This window comes from Cricetulus griseus, chromosome 4, assembly GCF_003668045.3.
Source record: "Cricetulus griseus strain 17A/GY chromosome 4, alternate assembly CriGri-PICRH-1.0, whole genome shotgun sequence".
Lineage (NCBI taxonomy): Eukaryota > Metazoa > Chordata > Mammalia > Rodentia > Cricetidae > Cricetulus > Cricetulus griseus.
In genome coordinates, this window is record NC_048597.1 from 78,186,726 (window position 1) to 78,208,371 (window position 21,646).

General features: G+C 39.9%; 1 protein-coding gene across 1 annotated transcript in view; it reads left to right on the forward strand.

The window, feature by feature from the left end:
• The window catches only part of Sdk1 (sidekick cell adhesion molecule 1), a 954,927-nt gene that overhangs the window by 355,239 nt on the left and 578,042 nt on the right, over nt 1–21,646 (forward strand). Inside the window, exon 3 of the mRNA XM_035444149.1 lies at nt 19,868–19,974. Coding sequence (XP_035300040.1) covers nt 19,868–19,974 — 107 coding nt within the window. The remainder of the gene's footprint in view (nt 1–19,867; nt 19,975–21,646) is intronic.

Here is a 21,646-nt window from a genome sequence, read left to right on the forward strand (position 1 = left end):
CATTGGTGATTGAGTGGGTATGAGCAGAGCCTCCTTATTCAGCAGGAAACCAAGGGAATATGGAGAGCCTCCTGTGCACTGGCCAACTTGCCAGACACAGGGGTGTGAGGAAACTTCATTAGCTCCAGAGCCCAGTGTATGGTGGGTAGAGCTAGAGACCAAGCCGGTTTAAGCTGTAGCTATGCCTGGGAAGTAGCCCTACCTCTTCCTTTCAGCCTCGGGTATTTGTATTTAAAAAAGAAAGTTAAAATGTCTTAAATTACTGAAGTTAATGTACAAGTAGAGCTCATTATTACATTTTTATATGTACATGTCATTGTACATTTTTTTAACTGTCCTCTTCCCCAGTGCCCTCCTGTCTGTCCAGTTCCCTTTGTGACCACAGGGAGTTCTGTCTTGTGCTTTGATGGACCCTTCCTCCCCTCCAATGATTCACTTTCTAGTTCCATGACCTATATGAAGGTATATGCCCCCCACACACACACCTTTAAGCCTAAGTTTTTACATATGAGAGAAAATATGTAGTACTTTTTCTTAGCATGGCTTATTTTGCTTAATTCAATGATTTTTCATTTCCATCCATTTTGTACAAATATCAAAATCTCATGTTTTCTTTATGTTTGAAAACATTCCATTGAATATATGTGTCATGTGTGTGTTGTCCATTCATCTGTTGGCAGACAGCTTGATTGGTCCAGATTCACATAGCTCTTGTGAGTAGTGCCTTGGCAAGCATGGATGTGTAGACATCTCTGAGGTACATTGACTTAGTGGCTTTCCAGTACAGACTAAGTAAGTGGTCTACCTAGGTCCTGCTCTTGACCTAACTTTTGCTTTTTGAGAAACTTTGAAATCGATGTTTCCATAGTGTGGCATAATTTTACATTCCCCTGAGCAGCATCATAAAAGTTCCTCTTTCTCTACAGACTCACTAGAATTTGTTACTGGGTTGTGTTTTTTCTTTGCTCTTTCTTGGTGATGGCCATTCTGACTGGGATGAGGTGGAATCTCGTTGAAGGTTTTATTTATATTTCCCTGAAGGCACAGGATGATGAACACTTTTTCAAACATTTATTGGCCATTTGTATTTCTTCTTTTGAGAACTGTCTAGTCAGTTCACTATCACACTTATTGATTGAGTGTTTTAATGTTTAATGTTTGCAATATTTTGTGTACTTTGATATTAATCCCCTGTGTGCTCTGTAGTTGGAAAAGAGATTTTTCCTGTTATATAGGTTGTCTCTTCATGCTGGGGAGTGTTTCATTTACTGGGCAGAAATGTCTTAATGGCATTTAATCTTTCATGCCAGATCCTAAAATTATTTACTGTGCTATTGAGTTCTGTTTGGAAAGTCCTTGTTGGCGCCTGTACCTCAAAGTGTTCTGCCTATAATTTTGCTATCAATTTCAGACGTTTGGTCTTGTATAAAAGTCTTTGATCCATTTTGAATTGATTTTTGTGTGTGCTCTGTGAGAGATAGGGATCTACTTTCATTCTACCAGTTTCTCTAGCACGAGGCTGTTGTTTTTCTAATGTATGATTTTTTTCATCTTTATCAAAAATTAGGTTTCTTTGGCTGGGAGGATTTAAGAATGGCTTCTGTATTCTATCAGTCTATATTTGTACAAGAGCCATGGTATCTTCGTCACTATGGCTCTTCAGTATGATTTGAGGTTGGGTGTTGGGAATTTAAGTCATTTGTGATTCAGTGTACATTTTAGGATCTTCTTCCCCTTCCCAGGTCTATGAAAAAATATTTCATTGAGTATTGGTGCTGACTACAACTGGCTTTCTGTTACATAGCCATCTTTACAATATTAGTTCTTCCCATCCATGAACATGAGAGGTCTTTCTAACGTCTAATGTCTTCAGTTTCTTTTTTCAGTGTTTTAAATTCCCATTGTAGAGATCTTTCACCTCCTTGCTTAAATTTACTGAAAGATTTTTTAAATCTATTATAAATAGTTGGTTTTTTGTTTTTGTTTTTGTTTGTTTGTTTTGCTGTGCCTGATTTCTTTCTTGGTAACTTTGAAATTGATGTATGGAAACACTACTGATTTTTGTGTATCATTTTTATCCTGCTACTGTGCTGAAAGTGTATGCATTTCTGGGAGTTTTCTGATGATAGTCCTTTAGGTCTTAGGATGTAGAATAAAATCATCTGCAAGTAGGAATAATTCAGTTTCTTGATTTCCTAATTATGTCCCTGTTTCCTTTCCCTCGGCTCACTGCTTTAGCTAAACCTGAAGCATTATACTAGATAAAGTGGGGACAGTGAGCATCTTTGTCCCTTCCCTGACTTTGCAAGAAATGCTTTGTTTTCTCCCATTTACTATAATATTAGCTGTAGGTTTGTCTTATGTACCCTTTAGTCTAGTGAAGTATTTTCCTTCCATTTCTCCTTTCTTCAGGGCTTTTTTATCACAAACAGATGTTGAACTTTGTCAAATGCCTTTTCCACAGCAATGGTGATGATCATATACTTTGCCCTTAGGTCTACTCATTTGCATATATTGGAGTGAAGCCAACATGGTAGTGGTGTGTGGTATTAATTAATGTGTTCCTGAATTTTGTATGCAAGAATTTTATTGAAAACTTTTACATCTGTTCATTTGGGAAATTGGTTTGTGTGCATGTAGTGTGGTGTGTGTGTGGGGGGGGTTGATTTTAGGGCAATGCTTTCTAGAAATTCATCCATTCCTTTTAGATTTTCCAGGGCTTTGAATTTGGGATATAAGTTTTCAAGTATTTCCTAATGATCCTCTCAATTTCATTGGCATCTGAAATAGCCTCCTCCATTTCTTCTGTAGTTTTAGTATTTGGGGGTCTTCTGTCTCTTCTGTTTTGTTATTTTGGCTAGGGATTTGTTAGTCTTGTTTGTGCTTTTGAAGAATCAATTCTGATTAGTTCTATGTATTAATCTTTTAACTGCCATCTCAGTCATTTCTGCCATCCTCTGCTTTTGTGCTTGACTTATTCCTGGTCTTTGAAGACCGGCAAGGTACATCATTAGGTTATTTATTTGGTATTATCCTGGTTTTAAAATATGAGTACTCGTTGCTAAAGATTTCTTCTTAGAACTGCCTTAGCAGTGTCCAACTGTTCTGGTAAGTTGTACTTTCATTTTTATCTGATTGTTTCATCCTTTAATTTCATTACTGATTTTATCAGTGACCTTCTGGCCATTCAGGGGTATATTGCTCAGTCTTCATCTATTTGTGTATTTTCTATGGTTTCTCTTGCTGTATTAATTTCTGCCTTTATTTTACTATGAACTGATAAGACTAAAAATTTCAGTTGTTTTTGTATTTGTTAAGTCTTAGTTTGGGCTGGGAAGGCCCCACAGAAGGTCTCATGACTGCTGAGAAGAATATATATTCTGTTTCTGTTAAACAGAATATTCTGTATACTTCCTTTAAGTCCTTTGACCTATGATACAGTTTAACTATGGGGTTTCTTTGCCGATCTTTGTTTGGATGACCTATCTAAAATGAGAATAGTTTATTGAAAGCACCAACTGCTATTGTATGAGGATATCTCTGACCTTTTCTGCCATTAGTGTTTGTTTTATGAGATTGGGAGCTCTGTGGTTTGGTGTGAGTATACTTGGGGTTTTTGTATCTTCTTTATGAATTGTGCCCTTTATTGATATGTAGTGGCCTTCTTTCTTTATGTATATGTACATGTATATGTGATTGTATATGTAATTGTGTATATGGGATATGTGTTTGCACACATGTGTGTAGGTATGTGTGCCTATGTGTATTCATGTAGAGGCCAGAGGAGAATATCAAGTGTCCTGCTTTATCATTCTCCACTGTATACCCTTAAAAGAGAGTTCCTCAGTGAACCTGTAGCTAGGCTGGAAGCCAGCAAACCTCAGCAAGCCTCCTGTGTCCATTTCCCCAACAGCACAGCTTAGGTAGATTTGTGCAGCTACACTCAGCTATTTCATGGGTGCTGGGAATTCAAACTTGGGTCTTCCTGTTTGCATAGCTAGTATTTCTCAGTACTGAGTCTTCTCTCTAGCCTTGGTTTGAGTCATCTTTATCAGATACTAGAATAGCCATGTCATCTTGCTTTTGTCTGCTGTGATTTTGATAGATTGTCTTTGTCCTTGATTTTTAGTACGTATGTGTCTTACCAATAGTTGTGTTTCTTGGTAACAACAGACAATTTGATCTACATATTTTGCTACATGTATATTTATATACTGTATGTATTCCTGGTACAGGTGGAAACCAGAAAAGGCATCAGTTACCCTGGAACGGGAGTTACAGACGTTTGTGAGCCACAATGTGGGTGCTGGCAATCCAACCCAAGAGCTCCCGAGACTTGGTCTTGGCAGTCATCATTTCCTAAGGACTGTCATGCTGGATGCTCTGCCTCTAAGCATGATGAGGCTAATGGTGCCAACAAAATTCAAGAGGCCCAAATGTGATAAAAATATGCTGCTTTCATGAATTAAGAAGGAGTCAACTACATGGAACATTAGCTCAACACATGGCCAACTCACCCCCTCATCTACCTTAGATTGTAATAGGTGATCCATGGCCCATGTTCAGCCTGCCTTGATTGTCTGTCTGAATATTTCTTGTTCTTTCTCTCCTGCCATCATACTCACTCTCTCTCTCTCTCTCTCTCTCTCTCTCTCTCTCTCTCTCTCTCTGTGTGTGTGTGTGTGTGTGTGTGTGTGTGTGTGTTATCAAAGCCCCACTTCCACACATCTGGTTGTTAGCTTTCCTATAACCCCTGATATTGGAATTGGTAGCCCATTCAGAAGCTGACTGCATTGGTCTGCACACCAAGCCAAGGAAACAGCTGTATGGTTCCACCTCACAAACTCTTATCCCCACTGTGCATCTGGCTCCTCTCTTCATTATCACCCTACACTTGTTTACTTGCTTCTGCCATGTGCTTGCTCTTTAACCTGTATGACTTTGGACCTTCTCTAATATAGTCCTACCCCTAGTTCTCTACTTCATGGAGATTAGTTTATCACAGCCATCCAGAGCACACTGGACTCGAACAGTTATTACTGGGATCCCAGCTCCAAGTCCTGCATGATGCTGTGACCTTGGGCAGGCTGGCTGTGTGCCCTGCTATAAAGATTTAGAAGAGCTGGCTGTGTTAATTATTTTCCAAATTGCTGGAATCAAATGCTCAACCAAAGCAGCTTAAGGGAGGAGGGTTTTGGCTCACAACTTGAGGGTACAGCCCATCTTAGAGGTAAAATCATGAGGTTCTCAATGAGGAATCAGAGCAAGCTAGGTGCTGGTGCTCAGCTCACTTCACCCTTTGTATTCAGCCTAGGACCTCAGGCCCTGGAATGGTGCTGCCCACAGTCAGTGTAGATCTTCCCACCTCGAACCCAGCCAGAACCTCCCTCACAGACATACTTAGATGTGTGTCTCCTGGATGATTTCAGGTCCTGTCAAGTTGACAGTCACTACGAACCATCATAAGACTGACCACACCTCATGTGTAGTATTGTCAGCATTGAGAGACTCTGCTGTGTGAAACATCCTATTTTCTGACACATTTAATCTTCTAATAGTTACCAGCAATATTCCCCAGTGTTATTGTGTGATATTCTGGGGATTGGCTCATTAATGTAAAAGCAAAAAAAAAAAAAAAAAGAAAAAAGAAAAAAAAGAAAAAGAAAAAACCAAACAAACAGACAGACAGGGAATGTAGAAATGAGAGCTGTGTGTGAATGGCCAGCTTGAACACACATGCCTTGAGCTCTAGTAACTTCAGGTTCTCATCTTGCTGAGTGACTTTCGAGAAGTTCATCGTTTTGATCTAGTCTTCTCATCTGTAAAATGATATAATAAATCCCTTGCCAGTGGGTGCCCATAAAAATCAAATGACAAATTCTATGTGCCCTAAGAAGTAAGCAGTGGGACCCCAAATATTGTTCCCTCTGGGGAGAGAAGATCAGGGAGGTAGACAGTCTATGCCAGGAGGCCTTCACAGCTGGGTACCTGCCATGGCTAACTAGAAAGGAATTTCTTTTCCTGATCTTCAGTTGTTTTCTGAATGGAGCTGCCCAACGCCAAGCCTTTTGTTTAGGCACCATGTCTTTTTGTGTCCTGCTCAGTGATCTCTCTCTCTTCCTCACAGAAGAAAGATGCATGTCTCCCTGAAGAGTCTTTCTGTGGGTCTCCACCTGGGGGAAGGGAAAGGAATAAAGGAATGACATTGAACCTGAGTGAGATTGACATTACATCATCATGGGCATCCTGTTTGAAACAATTGTGTAGCAGAGAAAGAGAGAGAGAGAGAGAGAGAGAGAGAGAGAGAGAGAGAGAGAGAGAGAGAGAGAGAGATTTATGTATGATAACTCATTCATGTGGACAATCTCAACTGCCCTCCTCAGACACTTACCCACTTTCCATCCTTTTCTTTTCTCCCTTTGTGCCCAGGTCTTTTATTGGCATCTGGAGTTCACCACCTAGGCAAGGCAGGATGATAGCAAACCCTAGAGTCATGCCTGTCTCCACCTCCCCAGTGCTCAGTGCTCACAAGTGTGCACCACCACATCTGGATTTTTGACATAAGTTCTGGGGATCAAGTTCAGGTCCTTGTACTTGCAAGCCAAGCGCCATGCCAACTGAGCCATTTCTCCAGCCCAGAAGATTTACTCTCAAAGCCCACATGTACCCCCAGGCCATCCTTATACATGCAGCTTCTTAAACTTAGTGTTAACCTAAATACTCGAAAAGGTGTATCATTTAGATTTTATTTTGTTCTTCATTGTTCTTCCAGGCAACAAAATGTACCTATTTAGTTGAAATATGTGATGATAATCCACAAGAAGACAAAACAGTTTTGTTTGTATTGAAGCAAGACCAAGGTAGGGACTCATTATATATGGACCATTAAGGCAGCTGCCTCACTCCCGCTCTGCTGGGAGCACAATGAGGAGACGAGTGTTCTTCTGGAGCAGGGATGGCTTACAGTACAAGTGATGAATTACGTTCTGTTCACTGAGGTCTTCAGACTCTTAGATGAGTTATCAAGAATCCTTTGTATTTTGTCATCAATTTGTCCAGTTGTAAAATCTGCTTAAAAATCACATACTGTTTTTTTCCCAAATTACTCTTTTCATCTACTTCCTCCCCTGAACACCTTCAGCTATCATGTGTTAACCTTCATGAGACCTTTGTAAGTCTCAAATTGTAAAACAAGGATGAGAATGATTGCCTCCCTGCCTGAGAGTGAGCGCTGATTTTTGCCTTCCTTGGTGTCAGGGAAATGCTAACGCTGTAAGGAGACAATAATGTAATTTCACCTTTTCTAGCATTGACTAAGAATAGTATTTTCTCTGAGGCTTGTATTACAGGATGCTTGTGGATTTTGGTGAATTTTAAATTTTCAGTTTCACATTGATACTTATGCCGCCTTCTAGGCACAGGTGAGGGCATAGGCATATCAATAGCAGTTGAGTAATTAAGCTAAGTTTGCACAGGTGTCTGAGGTGGATTTGCATACAATTTTTACAGGAAACATCTGTAAATTCCATTCTACTAAGGAAAATGCTGTAATATTTATATTCCGAGTGTGTGTCTGTATGCAAACCTATGTGTGAAGAGTTTCTTAATGCTAGTGCAGTATTCCTATTATAACAGTTGGAATAATTGGATAGTCTAAGAATTTCATCATTTTCTTAGGACACCCATTTCTGTAGTTCAGTTCTGTGGCAAAATAACAATAGAAACTTAATGGATGCTTATTTTTTTTTATTCCAGTAAAAAATGGGAATGATTAAGGGAAAAGCTATTTTCTCCTGTTTTATGAAAGGACAAGGAAATTTCACAGTATCAATAAAAATTATTAAATTCCTGGGGGTAACTTTTATAAGAGATGAGTAAATCGCACACAAAGGAGAGTGCAATGAATGGCTCCGTGAGAAACTTAGGTGAGTCTGCTAGGACATCCAAGCGCTGTGAATGTCTCTCCCTCCTTCCCAACTACTGTATGAATCTAACCTAGTCAATAGGTCTTTTACTAAAACTATTATCAGTACAGTATTTGCTTATAGTGCTAATGATCCCACTCAGGGTCTTGTCCAGGGAAGCCCTCTACCACCAACCTATGTCCCTAACCCAAGATACCTTAATGAAAAATGCCAATGGCATGGGGTTCATTGGGTAATGCCAGGATGAAGACAGCCTTGGCATCTAACAGTGGCCAGTGTCAGACAGTGGCAAACACCAGACGATCTTTGAGGAGTCTGTACTCCTAGACCCGTTAGTAGCCTCATGCCTTACAAGCAGGTTTGATCTGTGTCTATCTCATCTCATTAGTCACATTTACATGGCATCATAGCCACTCTGGCCAGGTAGTCACTGAGTACCTTAACTGAAGGGGGAGCTTTCTAGTGATAATGAAACACCCACATTTTACCCCCACTAGGTTGTCTGTCATCATGAGGCTTCTTCCTTCAGAATTTATAGTTAAGTTTCTCCCAGGCCTCTTTCCCATCAACTAAGTAAGTCATTCACTGCTGTTCAGGTATCTCTCTGTATTCATTACTAAGCCATTCTTTCCATAGACCTCTCTTTTTAAAAGCTGAGTCACCTTGGTTACTTCTCCTGTTGCTGTGATTGAAACACCCAACAAAAGCAACTGAAGGAAGCACCTGTTTTGTCTCCCAGGGTGAGGGTTTGGTTCATCATGGAAGAGAAGGCATGATGCCAGGAGTAGGAGGCAGCTGGTCACATTTCATATGCAGTCAAAAGCAGAGAGAGAGATTCTGGTCCTCAGCTTGCTTTCTCCTTCTTAGTTAGTCCAGTACCTCAGTCCATGGAGTGATGCTGACCACATTCAGGGCAGGTCTTCCTATCTCAATTAACAGAATCAAGAAAATCTTCAGTGGCATGCCCAGAAGCTAATCTAACCTTAGGAAATACCTCTCACAGGAGTGCCCAGAAGCTCTTTTCCTAGGTGGTTCTAGCTCTTATCTAGATGACAATGGGAATAAACTATCATAGGGATAAATATACTGTTTGCAAGGCTGTTCCTTTGCAGTATTCCTGAAAGACTTTAGTCCCTTTGCAGTATTCCTGGAAGGCTATAGTGTGGCATTTCTGTTTCCAGTATGTTAGTGACCCATGCATTACACAGACCTAGTTGTTTAGCTGTTCCATCAGTGTGCGTGGCTTAAAAGTCATTGAGAAAGGAGCCTTGCTGCTTATAACTATGTAGTTCTGATAATTCTCTTGTAAGAGTTATTTCTGTGGGCATTTTCCTAATACCCCCAGCCCAGCTCTCGTTTATCACTCCGCATAGCAGGAATTGCTTTTCAGTATCTGAAGTTGCACACTAAAGAAAGTACAGCTTTGTGCTAGAATATTAAGGGTCTATAGGTGACTTCTTAGATTATTGGAGACTCCCCAGAGTATCCTTATCTATAACAGCTATCTCTATCAACATCAGATATTGAATGTGTATCAAGTGAAAAAGCAACCCCAAGAACTGCAGTAACATCCTGCAACAAGACTTTTCTCACCCTAGGTCTTACTAACCCTGTCTATCACAGTGGGCTAAGATGGAGTTGCAGGATTAAATTTACACAGTTGTATGACAAAAAAGATTAAACTCAGTAGAATTGTTTTTAAGACACCAGGTATGAGACAGTGATCCCTAAGGGCTGGGCTACAAATAAGATGAGCCCTATAACTGCCCACAATTTCTGCTTTGACAGAATTTCCAAGATAAGGCATGGAAAATGAGAACCCAGGTGGTGTGTCTTCACCAAGCTAGAGAGAGATGAGAATTGGGGGAAGACATAGGAACGCTAGATTGCTCAAGAAAGAACATAAGTTGGGAAGGAATGTGTGGAGAAAGAACTCTTGTGACTGCATAGGCTCCCTTGAGCATTAGCAGAGTACAGAATTCCCCAGATGACATGTACTGACTCCCTGTGTTCACAAAGGAGTGGGTATCTTATCCTCACCACAAACTGAAAAAACATAATTTATGAAATTTTTGAACAGAATACCCAGAACTGACCTACCACCCATGATAGGGAAATATCAGTCTTCAATGAAATATGGTGTGGTCACACCTGGCTACTGTTAAAAAGCAGTACTTTGAAAAGGTTGAGCTAATCACTTCCGAATATCTTCACAGCATTACTACAGAGTTTAAAGACATTTATAAAAATGACAACATAGCCAGAACTCAACAAATGAAACTTCACAGAATCTAAAATCTAATCAACATATTGAGCTTGCAAAGGGGCAGGAAAGCATGAGCTGAAATGAGAAGAAAAAGGCAGAGGATTGAAACCATAGTGGAACTGACACATGTAGCAGAAAAAGATTGGGAGATCATTATGTATTGTGTTGGAGATAATCGAAGTAAGACAAACTCTAAAGATAAAACTGTATCTGAGGGAAATTAGAATGTTCAGAAGAAAATACGAGTAAGCTCATAATATATTGACAGAACTATACACAATAAAAAGCATATTAAAGCAACAATTAAGTGAGCATTAGAGAGTAACAAGAAAACTTCAAACGTATGTGTAACCATAACTAAAAAAAGGACAGGGGAAAAAACAAAACAACAAAAAGAAAGAAAGAAAAAAAGGAAAGGAAGAAAGAAAGAAGGAAGGAAGGAAGGAAGGAAGGAAGGAAGGAAGGAAGGAAGGGCAAGGGGAAATACTTAAAGAAACAATGTTAATTTTCTCCTAATTTAAAGAAGAACCACTAAGTTACAAATCACCAAATTATGATAGTAGACTTACTAGCCAGTGCAATAAGGCAAGAAAAATAACTTATCTACATTGTAAAAGAGAAAAGACTGCTTTCGTTTTCAGTGTAATCACTTGTATAGTGAGTTTAGCAATGTTACCAAATAGAAGATAAATATGTAAAGATTCATTTATCTCTAATTTTTAATGGTCATCCTTCCTTATCCATAATATAACACACATACACTCACACACACACCACAATTCAAAAGTATCACCAAATACTGAAATGCATAGGGATAAATCAGATAAGTGATGTGCAAAATATTTACACTGAAAACATCAAATATTATTGAGAGAAGTAAGAGAGGCTGGCTATTGAGCAAATATACTGTATCCTTATATCTGAATATAAATATGGTTTTACTAAGTAAGTTTTTAAAATACTTTTATTTTCAGACTAGTCTCTTGCTCATATTCCTTAGACTTGACATTTTGAGGCACATCTCCCCAGTAAAATTCTTCACTGAGCCACAAGGAGCATCCTATTACATATTGTGTAATCCATTGTTTCTTAATCAGTTATTCAGCAAGTAAAGGGTGTGTGAAAGCACTTCCTTCTTAGATAAAACAAATTGGTTTCTTCATCAAATATCTAAACTGAATGTGACCCTCATCTGCATCTTCCTACAAAGATTGACTGCCCTAGTTATTCCTAAACTAAGTTCATGTTAATTCTCCTCTGATGGCTTACACCCAGGTGGTCCTGTTTCTGTGAACTGACTCACTCACGTAAACAGATTTTATTTAGGCTTAACACAACCAATGAGAGTCATGAGTTTTAGATAAAAATAGAACCTCATGCAGTTTCATGCCCTATTGCTTAATTGATTTCTAGTATCCCATATAGAGATGGTTGTGAATTGGATATGAAACTTTGGATAGGCCTTTGAATTTCTTCTTTATCATAAAACTATATTTATGAATTTTGTCATTAAAAATAAATTCATTTCTAAGGCATAAAATTAATTATCTTTTTGTCTGGAAATGGGGATAATAAATGTGGGAATTTAAGAGTGGATTGCCATCTTACTCCAAGAAAAAATGACCCATGTTGAGCTCCCAGGCTTGTACAGCATAACTTGTGCTAGGGTGTATGACTTAGACCTTTAGTATTAATAAGGTGTGGCCAGTCTTCATGTGGATCCCAAAAAGCTGTGTGCTGTTTGTATTGGTTTCTGGCTTCAGTTTGACTGTCTTGTCTTTGCTGTGTAGTCAGAGCAGATAGGGTTGCTCCTGGAGAATTTCCTAAACAGAACTGGCATGTGGTTTCTTAAAGTCCTTATTGGAGATGATTTGGATGTAGATAACTAATCTCTCTTGGGTCTTCTGTCTTAGGATCATTGTAGAATCTAAGTGAAAAAACCTTAGCAGGAGGACAACCCAATCTAATATGATTCATTGTTGACAAGTACTCCCAAATGAGACACCAGAAGCTTTTAAGTGTATGTTCCTAGTTCACTACTGCTTGTTATAATGCTTATAGTTTAGGGCCCTTTTTCATTATGCCTTGGTATGGATATTTTTAACTGTGTAGAGAGTAACATTTGTCTTCATACTTGAGTTCTTGGTGTAATGGTCCCCATTTTTTATGTCTACAGAGAATCTCACATCATAAAGAATTAATTAATCACAAATGGAATAAAAGATTTTTATCCATAAAAAAATCAATGCCCTCTTTCCCAAAGGTTTTCTGACATTCAATTCTTACTGACTTGAGAGTGTTTAATCCTGATAATGCCAGATCCGACAGACTGATTCCTGTCACATTCTCAAATTTCATGAAATGGAGATTTTCACCTTTTTGCCCCTGATTAGATGAAGAAAGAAAGAATGAGCGGTCTCCAAAACATTGCTTACATTGGTAAAAAGAACCACAGAGTCCTGGAGAGACTTAGGAATATCTCAACAGTGACTCTTGAACTTTGGATTGGCTTTGTTAGTGTTAGGATAAAGTCTAAACATAGTCATCCACGGTGGCTGTCAGTGAGAAGCATGAGGGAACTTGGCATCCCATCGGTCTCTGGAAGCTTTGTATGTCCATATTTGAACCCTAACACAACTACTACCTGTTTGGTACATGTGATCCATATCCACAGGCACCTGTTTAGTTTCCCTCTTCATTTAAAATAATTTTAAATAAACAATGCACACACACACACACACACACACACACACACACACACACACACACACACGGTAACTTTTGCAAATGCAGGGCTCTCAATGGATAACTCCCTCTTTCCTGCACTGTACACTTTAACTTCGTACTAATGGTTTAACTCTTCTAAGGACATAACCTTCGACGTGCCCCAACATGTATGACCTGTCAGTCAGGCACACCTTCAAAATTGTATATCTATTTTCTTATCAAATTCCAGTGTGGATTTTTTCATCATTATTTTGCTTGAGGAAACAGTCAGTGAGAGACTCATTCCACTTTGGATTATTGTTTTTTAAAATTTAATACAGGAGATTTATAAAAAAATAAAATTGAAAACGTAATTATCATCTAACCTTCCCAAGATGGGGTGATTTTGTGAACTTGCACATGGCTTTTAGTGTGTATTTCCCTAACCCCCCCTTTTAACTGTAAAAATAAGAATGAGCTTTTGTCCAAGACATTTATGAAAAAGCTTATGAAATCTGGTTACTTATTCATGCAAAATAGGTATCATACTTGTATAAAATTATACTTATAGCTAGTGGATTTTTTGTGTGGTGCTGTGGATTGAATCTGTGCCTATGGATACTAGGGAAGCCTCCTACCACTTATGGATTCCCCCATCCCCACTTAGTTTATTTTCTTATTCTTTTATTTTTATTTATTTATTTATTTATTTTTTGGTTTTTCGAGACAGGGTTTCTCTGTGGCTTTTGGAGGCTGTCCTGGAACTAGCTCTTGTAGACCAGGCTGATCTCAAACTCACAGAGATCCACCTGCCTCTGCCTCCCGAGTGCTGGGATTAAAGGTGTGCGCAACCAACGCCCGGCTTCTTATTCTTTTATTTTTTAAGTGTACTAGGGAATCATTGTTGCTGGTCAAACACTAAGTCATTAAAAGCTACATTCCCAGCCCCAAATTTTCAACATCGCCATCTTATTAGCAGTAGTACTTTATTGATTGGTAGACTGGTTGGTTGGTTGACAGAGTTAACTAGGCTAACTAGGATCCTCTATGCAGCCAAGGATAACATGAACTTCTGATCTTTCTGCTTATAATGCATAGGGACTATAGGTATGTGGCACCCTACCTAGTTAATGCAGTGCTAGGGATTAAACACACGACTTTGTGCCTGCTAGGCCTTCCATGACCTGAACTACACCCCCACCCAAAACACATAGATTGGACCTTCTTCTGTGTAGTTTTGCTGCCTTGATGAGTATTTTCAGTTCTAGTATCTTCGTGTTGGGAATGGCTACCAAGCAGTAACTTCTAAAAGTAAGTTATATTCTATCATACATTTCTAGAAATTGAATAGTTCTTTTCCAGAAAAATTCCATATTATCAGCCCAATTTGTCTCAGGTTTTTTTGTTTGTTTTTTACTCTTTATTAATGAATGGTCATAGGCAACTCAGCAGGAAGCCATGGTCATTGTTGCTTTGGTCTTGTTTTAATCTTCCCCCCAGTTATTTTGATTGCATTCCGAGTAGATTTTCATTTATTTATTTATTTATTTATTTATTTATTTATTTATTTTTGGTTTTCGAGACAGGGTTTCTCTGTGTAGCTTTGGAGCCTATCCTGGCACTCACTCTGGAGACCAGGCTGGCCTCGAACTCACAGAGATCCGCCTGCCTCTGCCTCCCGAGTGCTGGGATTAAAAGCGTGCACCACCAACGCCCGATGCATTTGGAGTAAATTTTGAACTGAATTAAACTTCAGAAACAAACTGTTGTTACAGTCATTCATGAGTCGAGCTTTTGCACAGATAGTGAAATGACTTTTGAATTGTGAGAACAGGGGAGGTTAGACAAAGTAGTATGCGATAATGCTTCCCCCTCCCCCTCCAAGTACCACAGCCATCCCAGAAACCAGTTTGCTGAGGGCCTGACACTAAACACCATGATCTGAGCTGCTGCCCCAGCTACTGTCAAATACCTTTTGCCCCACTTGTCCTGGTGCCACTGTTTCCTTTTCACCACTGCATGGCCCACCCCAGCCATGCATGTCCCACTGCTACCTACCATTGTGTCTTCAGCACTGCTGTGTCACTAACTCTACAATGTCTCCAACACCATCATTTCCACCAATGTGTCTCTACCTTTTCAATACCCTACCGTTGCTGTCCCCCATCACTTCCTGTCACCACTGTATCTCATCACCACATTTCGGCATCTTCATGTCCTATTCGTACTGTCTTACTACAGCTGTCATGTCCAGTCACCATTATGTTCAACCACTGCCATGTTTCTCACCTCCCCTCTTGGTTCTCAGGCCAGTTCTTATGCAACACCAGGCCCCAGCAGCCATGCTGACTTAGCGGTATGGTGTCTCTGTGCCCTGGTGTGAGCCTAAGAATAGCCAGTGTAATCTTCTGTTTTTTGAGGTGTACTCCTAGAGTAGTGTCCAAAATATTGGAGGGGGTTCAGATCCTGGGCAGACTCAGTGTCAGTTTCCTATCCTGGCCTGCTGGTGTGAATGGATCTGAGAAGCTTTCTATAGAAAGCCTTGAGTGGTCCTGATGCACGTTCAGAGTTGCATTCATGGCTGAGATGCTATCTCCAGCAGACATGGCCCTACCATCCCTGCCATTGATGGGATCTGCTCTTCTGTTTTCCTGGAGCACTGTGTTGGTCTAGCAGAACCCTGTCTTGGTGTGGTATGTTCACATGAACCTTGGCTCAGTGTTGACTGGAGCAGGAGGAAGCACTGTCTGTGCTTGAGCTGCTAGCATATGGCACCACGATTTTTATCATACCTTCTCTTACAATGAGCCAGGAAACTTTCTCTGCTTAAAAATGTGTGTTTATAAACAATTGGCTTACAACAAACACTCCCATCTGTTAGGTGAACATAATCTGTGCAGGAATTCCGGTAAGAGGTGGAGGACTTCACAACATTCTTTGTAGATTTTCCCCTGGTGCGACATTATCCTCGGAGACGGCACACAGCGGCATATGCCTAATACTCACTTTCTTATCTGCTTCTTCCTGTTGTTTGAAAGCCATGCTATTTTTGTACATTAGCATATAAGATTATTGTAGAAATTCATAAGAATTTTACATCTATGCAAGATACTTAAAAAGAGAAAAAAGAGCAGAATGGGTAACAGTTATGTAAACATGGTTATGTGGCTGTGATCAAATTGTCCTTGTAATTCTCCAGAGCTGTGCTCCAATGACCTGTCCTCATGCTCCTCTACAAACTTCTGTTGATTTTGCTTTAACCTGATCTCAGCACCCCTCATTCCTGTAATTACAGTACACAACAATCAAAGCCCGAAGCCTTCCAGTCTGATTTGTAATTTAAATATACGACATTGACTCTTTGTGCTCGGTTTGGTATGTTCTGATTGTCTTCACTAATTAATTTTGTTTGGGATGAACTGTTCCTCATAATAGAACAGAATTTTTAAGATTAATGCTCAGCAATGTTTTTTTTTTATCATAAAAGATTTTATGAGTCCTGCCATAGGACCACCACAAGGTTATCAGAGGGAGACTCACTTTGATTAATATTTGCTTACTGCTGAATTGCCTGTATTGTCCAAGTGTTTTATTCACTTAAAATTATCCCTCTGGGTTCTCTTTTCCAGGGTGACTAATTAGACATACTCGAATAAAAACAGATGAGCGATTAGTTGAATATCAATGCTTCCAGGTCTACTTGGTACGGAGCAAATAGAACACACCAACACTTTGTCTTTTGCCTGAGTTGTTTCAAGTTTTTCTGATTGTACTTTATAAAAAGACATGTCTTCAAAAGATTAGACAGCCACAACCAGAACATCACTTTTGTTAAAACACTGCTGTGCTTTTCAGATATTAGAGAGTTTGTGTACAATCAACCTTTCATGACCCACCTCCTTCCCAGTGTGAAAGGGATCCAGGCCTCAAGTCTTACTCCTTTTTTCCTTCATTCAGGATGATAATTTTGTTGTTTTTGTCCATACAATGAAAATATTGTAATGCCTTATTCACTTAATCCTTTTGGTCAAGGCCTTGGACATGTTAAGTGAACACTCTATACCACTGAGCTATACCTCCAACCAATATATCCTTTTATTTTATTTTGTTTAGTCTTATGTATGCATATGTACAAGTGTGAGTGCACTCAGAGGCCAGGGTATGATGTCCTGCTCCATCACACTCTTCCACTCCTTATTGCCTTAAGACAGGGTCTGTCACTGACTGTGGATCTAAGTCTGTGCCAGAAAGCCATAGCAAACCTCCTGTCTCTGCCCTCTCCCAACACTGGGACTATTGGTTCTGGGGATGTGAACTCAGGTTCTAATGCTCACACAGTATGCTCAACACTGGTGTTATAGCTGTGCAACCATACACAGCCTTCTTGATGGCTCTGGGAATGTGAGCTCAAGTCCTCAAGCTTGCACAGCATGTCTAGCACTGGTGTTATAGTTATGTGCAACCATGCACAGCCCTGTTGATGACTCTGGGAATGTGAACTCAAGTTGTCAAGCTTAAGCAGCATGTCCAGCACTGGTGTTATAGATGCGTGCAACCATGTACAGCCTTATCAGTGACTCTGGGAATGTGAACTCCAGTCCCCCTGCTTGCAATGCTAAGCCATCTCCTCAACCAATGTGTCTTATTTTAATATGATATAGTAGGCATAGAATGCACTGTCTATATACAGTGCACACAAGCCAGTGAGTTTAGAGCTAAGCACATACCCTAACACCATTGTCACAACTTCCCTTTGGTCATTCGCAAACGTTTGCCCCCATCCTGTCTTTTCAACACTGTTTTTATATAATAAGAACATGTAGGGCTGGCAAGATGGCTCAAAAAGTAAAGGTTCTTGCCACACAAGCTTTTCGATCTGAATTTCATTGCTGAAGCCCATGTAAAGGTAAAAGGAGGGAATGCAATTCCACAGTGTTGTCCTTTGACCTACACTTGTGCACTGTGGGTTGCATATCCCCAACATATCATGCGCACCCACATTGATAATAAACAGAATTTACAACATTTTAAAAGAGCACCTAAATAGTCTCTTGGTCAACCTTAACTACACAATACCATTTTTTGCTAGCTGTGTCCTCTATGCCTCACAGCACATTGCTATGAATTTTTCATTTTATCTAACTAAAAATTGGTTTCCTTTGGTGCTGCCTCATCCCCCACTTGCCCTTCTCTATTGTCACCATTGCATGCTATGTTTCTCCTGCTTTGACTGACTTGTTTGAATGAGCATAATGTCTGCCAGGTTCATCTGAGTTCTTGGGGGGGGGAAACCTGGCTTTCTTAATGTAAGTCTATATAGTATTCTCTTCTGTACATATAAAATGTTCCATCTGTTCAAATTCTTGGGTTCTTTCCAGAGCATGGGGGTTATGGAGCTTTAGTGAACATTGGGTTCTGGTGTCTTCATGTTCTTGATTTCAGTTCCCTTTCAGAGAAGCAAGGTTGGGTCTATAGTAGTTTCATTTTTAACTTTTCAAAGAATACTCGCTATGTAGTATTATCTCACTTTACATGCCCAATGGCACTGGACAAAGATGTTTCCTTCTTTCCATCCTTAGCATGGTTCTTAGGTTCTTAGAACCTGGGAGGTGCTGTCTTAGCATGGTTGTAGTTTGCATTTTCCTGATGGTGCATGCACTGAGTACCTTCTCACAAACCCCTTGGCCATTTGCCTTTCTTCAGATGAGTATCTCTGCCTGCTTTGTTTTAGGGCGCTTCATACATATTTTGAATATTAACCCCTTATCAGACAGACAGTTTGCACAAAGCTTGTTCTTGGTCTACAATCCAGTTAAGTACCATCTCAGGTCTCGGTTCAGAAGCTGTTGAATTCTATCAGGTGATCATTTACTATATGCCTGCTTGCTTCAACATCCCAACTTATAAAACTAATTCTATACTTAAAGTAGGACTGTTACAGAAACAGTATCTCATTCTCACTGTCCTTTGAAGTGCTGATGAGGCTTTTAGAGACGTGTGGGGTGTAAGGCATTGTTATAGCCCTAGAAATGGAAACTAGAATCACTCATTATTATACAAGGTAAATTATTACATCTGAGATTTTTTTCTGTCATCTGAAAAAACAAAGTTATTGTCAGTATCAGGCATATGGAAAAGGAAAAACTTGAGGAGCATGTATTATATGGGGAGACATCCACACTGGGGTGAAGCCAGGTCTGGCATGGGCCCAGGCCCACTTTGCCTATGGACAGCCACAGCTCATCCTGAAGGTGGCAGTGGTCTTCCATACAGAGTGACATGGACTTTGTTTGAAGGAGTCTGCAGTTCCAGAAATTATTTTTGGAAATTCTGAGATTTGGCAGCATGGGAATAAATGATTTTCTTAAATTGAAAACCCTGCTTTAATTGCAGTGACCACTGATTATTAACATTTCTCATATACCTGACAGGAAGCAGCCTAAGTGAGGGAATGTTCTGTTGTGGCTCACAGTTCAGGGGGATACAGTCCAATATGGCAGAGAAGGCATGGCACCAGGAGTTTAAGGCAGCTGGTCACATTGCCTTGGCAGTCCCAAAGCAGATTAAACAGGAATTGGGGCCTGCTCTAAAATCTCCCCAATGACCCACTTTCTCCAATGAATCTGTATCCTCTAAAGGTTACTAAACCTTTCAAGCCAGCATGACCAACTGGAGACCGAGTGTTCAGACAAGTGAGCCTATGGGGACATTACTTATTCACAAGTCAACAGCATGATAATACCTAATACATGTGTGACAATATGCTGACACAGGAGACAAAATGAAGTCCTGACTCCATGTAGCAGGTTGTAGCCTCACTGGATGTTGGAGAAGTGAACTCCCAGTGGTCTCCATTGGGGAGGGGTTGGGTACCTCTTGAGTACCAGAGAAATGCGTCACTTGAGCATCACATGGAAGGGATGTGCTCTTCTAGGCTTGACCACTGATGCTTCTTTTTGGCATTTTGCAGGTATATCATCCCCTCTTTACAGAAGTTGGATGCTGGGTTTTACCGCTGTGTGGTTCGGAACAGGATGGGAGCTCTCTTGCAGAGAAAATCAGAAGTTCAAGTGGCATGTACGTATGCAGTGCTCTCGATGCCCTTGCTCTTCTAGGCTTGACCACTGACCATTGCTTATGCAATGGCCTTAAGCAATGGATAGAGTTGCAGCAGCTGTGGGGAGGACCTATCTGTTTTGGCAATTGATACTTGTCCTTGGTTCCTCTAAAATAGCATGATATTAACTGGTGATGTAATTCAGTTGGTAGAATGTTCACCTATCTTGGATAATGTCCTATGTTCCAACCATAGCACCAAAGTGTGAGGTAGGGACAGGAGGATAAGAAATCCAAGATGACCCTTGGATACAGAGTGAGTTCAGTGCCAGGTGGAACAAGATGAGACACTGACCATAAATGAAAGAATGAATAAATAAAATAGAATTGTTGTCAAAGTTGGCATCGGGCTAGCTAAATATCTCAGTGGGTAATGTACTTGCCATGAAGCCTGATGAGCTCTTGAGTTCCTTCCCCAGGACACACATGGTGACAGAAAGGAGAGAATGAACTCTTTTAAGTTGTCCTCTGACCTTCACATACATCCTATGGCAAGAGCATGCTCATCTAAACATAAGCATAAACACTCACATAGACATATAGAAAATATAATTTTAAAAATCTAAAAGCAAACATTGATGCCCAGTTGAGATATTGCTTTTTTCCAGCTGAAAAGATTAGGATTTCCCAAACCTGTGGGAGGCAAAGAAATCGAGAAAGAGTCAAGAAAGATGGTCTGTATAAGCCAACTGCCCTTGGCTTGTTGGTATTGGGATTACAGATATTTTTAGAAAAAAATGTTGAACCCAGTTAAGGTCAGATTTCACTGCTTTTTCCCCATGATCTGCTAAGGGGCCATTTTTCTGCTCAGTAGATGTAGTTAGTCAAGTCCCAGCTATTATTGATGTAGCCATCTAGTCTATTAAGCAGATCCATTTTGGAGAATGAAACTTTTAAAAGAAGGCACCATCAAAATACAGGGACCCTGACTGTCACAAAGTCTTTAGGGGCAGGAGACCTGGCCTATGCACATGCCCCTTCCTTATGATAGGAAGTCTTCAAAGACTAGGATCTGTCTAGTGGACTGTCTGATTCAGTGTAGCTTGAGAACAATACCAAAACATCATCTTGTTTAAAAGTAAGCAAAAGAACATTCTGAAATTTTACATTATGGGATGCCCCAGGCTAGAGGCCACACTATAGTGTTTCTCTTCTGTTTTGTTTGTTTCAAGATTGCTGTTTCTAATTTTGTTCCCAGTTATGATCCGAAGCTTTATGTTAGCATATAAAATAACAAGTACCTATCTCACTTTCCTATTCATAATCATGATGACCCAGGGAGGTCCCATATTATACATGTTTGGCTATTGTTTAAGCCACTAGGAAGACATCAATCTTGCTGGTTTGTGAAGATGAAATCACCACCAAATCTGTCTATAGAATAATTGAGAACTTTTTATTCAATAGAAAAATTTAAAACATAATAAATAGAGTATGGATCAATACCCAAACCATAGCAGAGTAAGTTAAGAGCCTGGAATTGATTATAAAGCACTAAATTTTATTTATGAAGTTTGGAGTTTGCATAATCGTCCATACCCTTGTTCCCACCCTTTGTTTTTTACTCTTTCAGTTTGTGTGCACTTCCTTCACATTCAAATACACAAGGGCATTTTCCTACAGTGTTGCATAG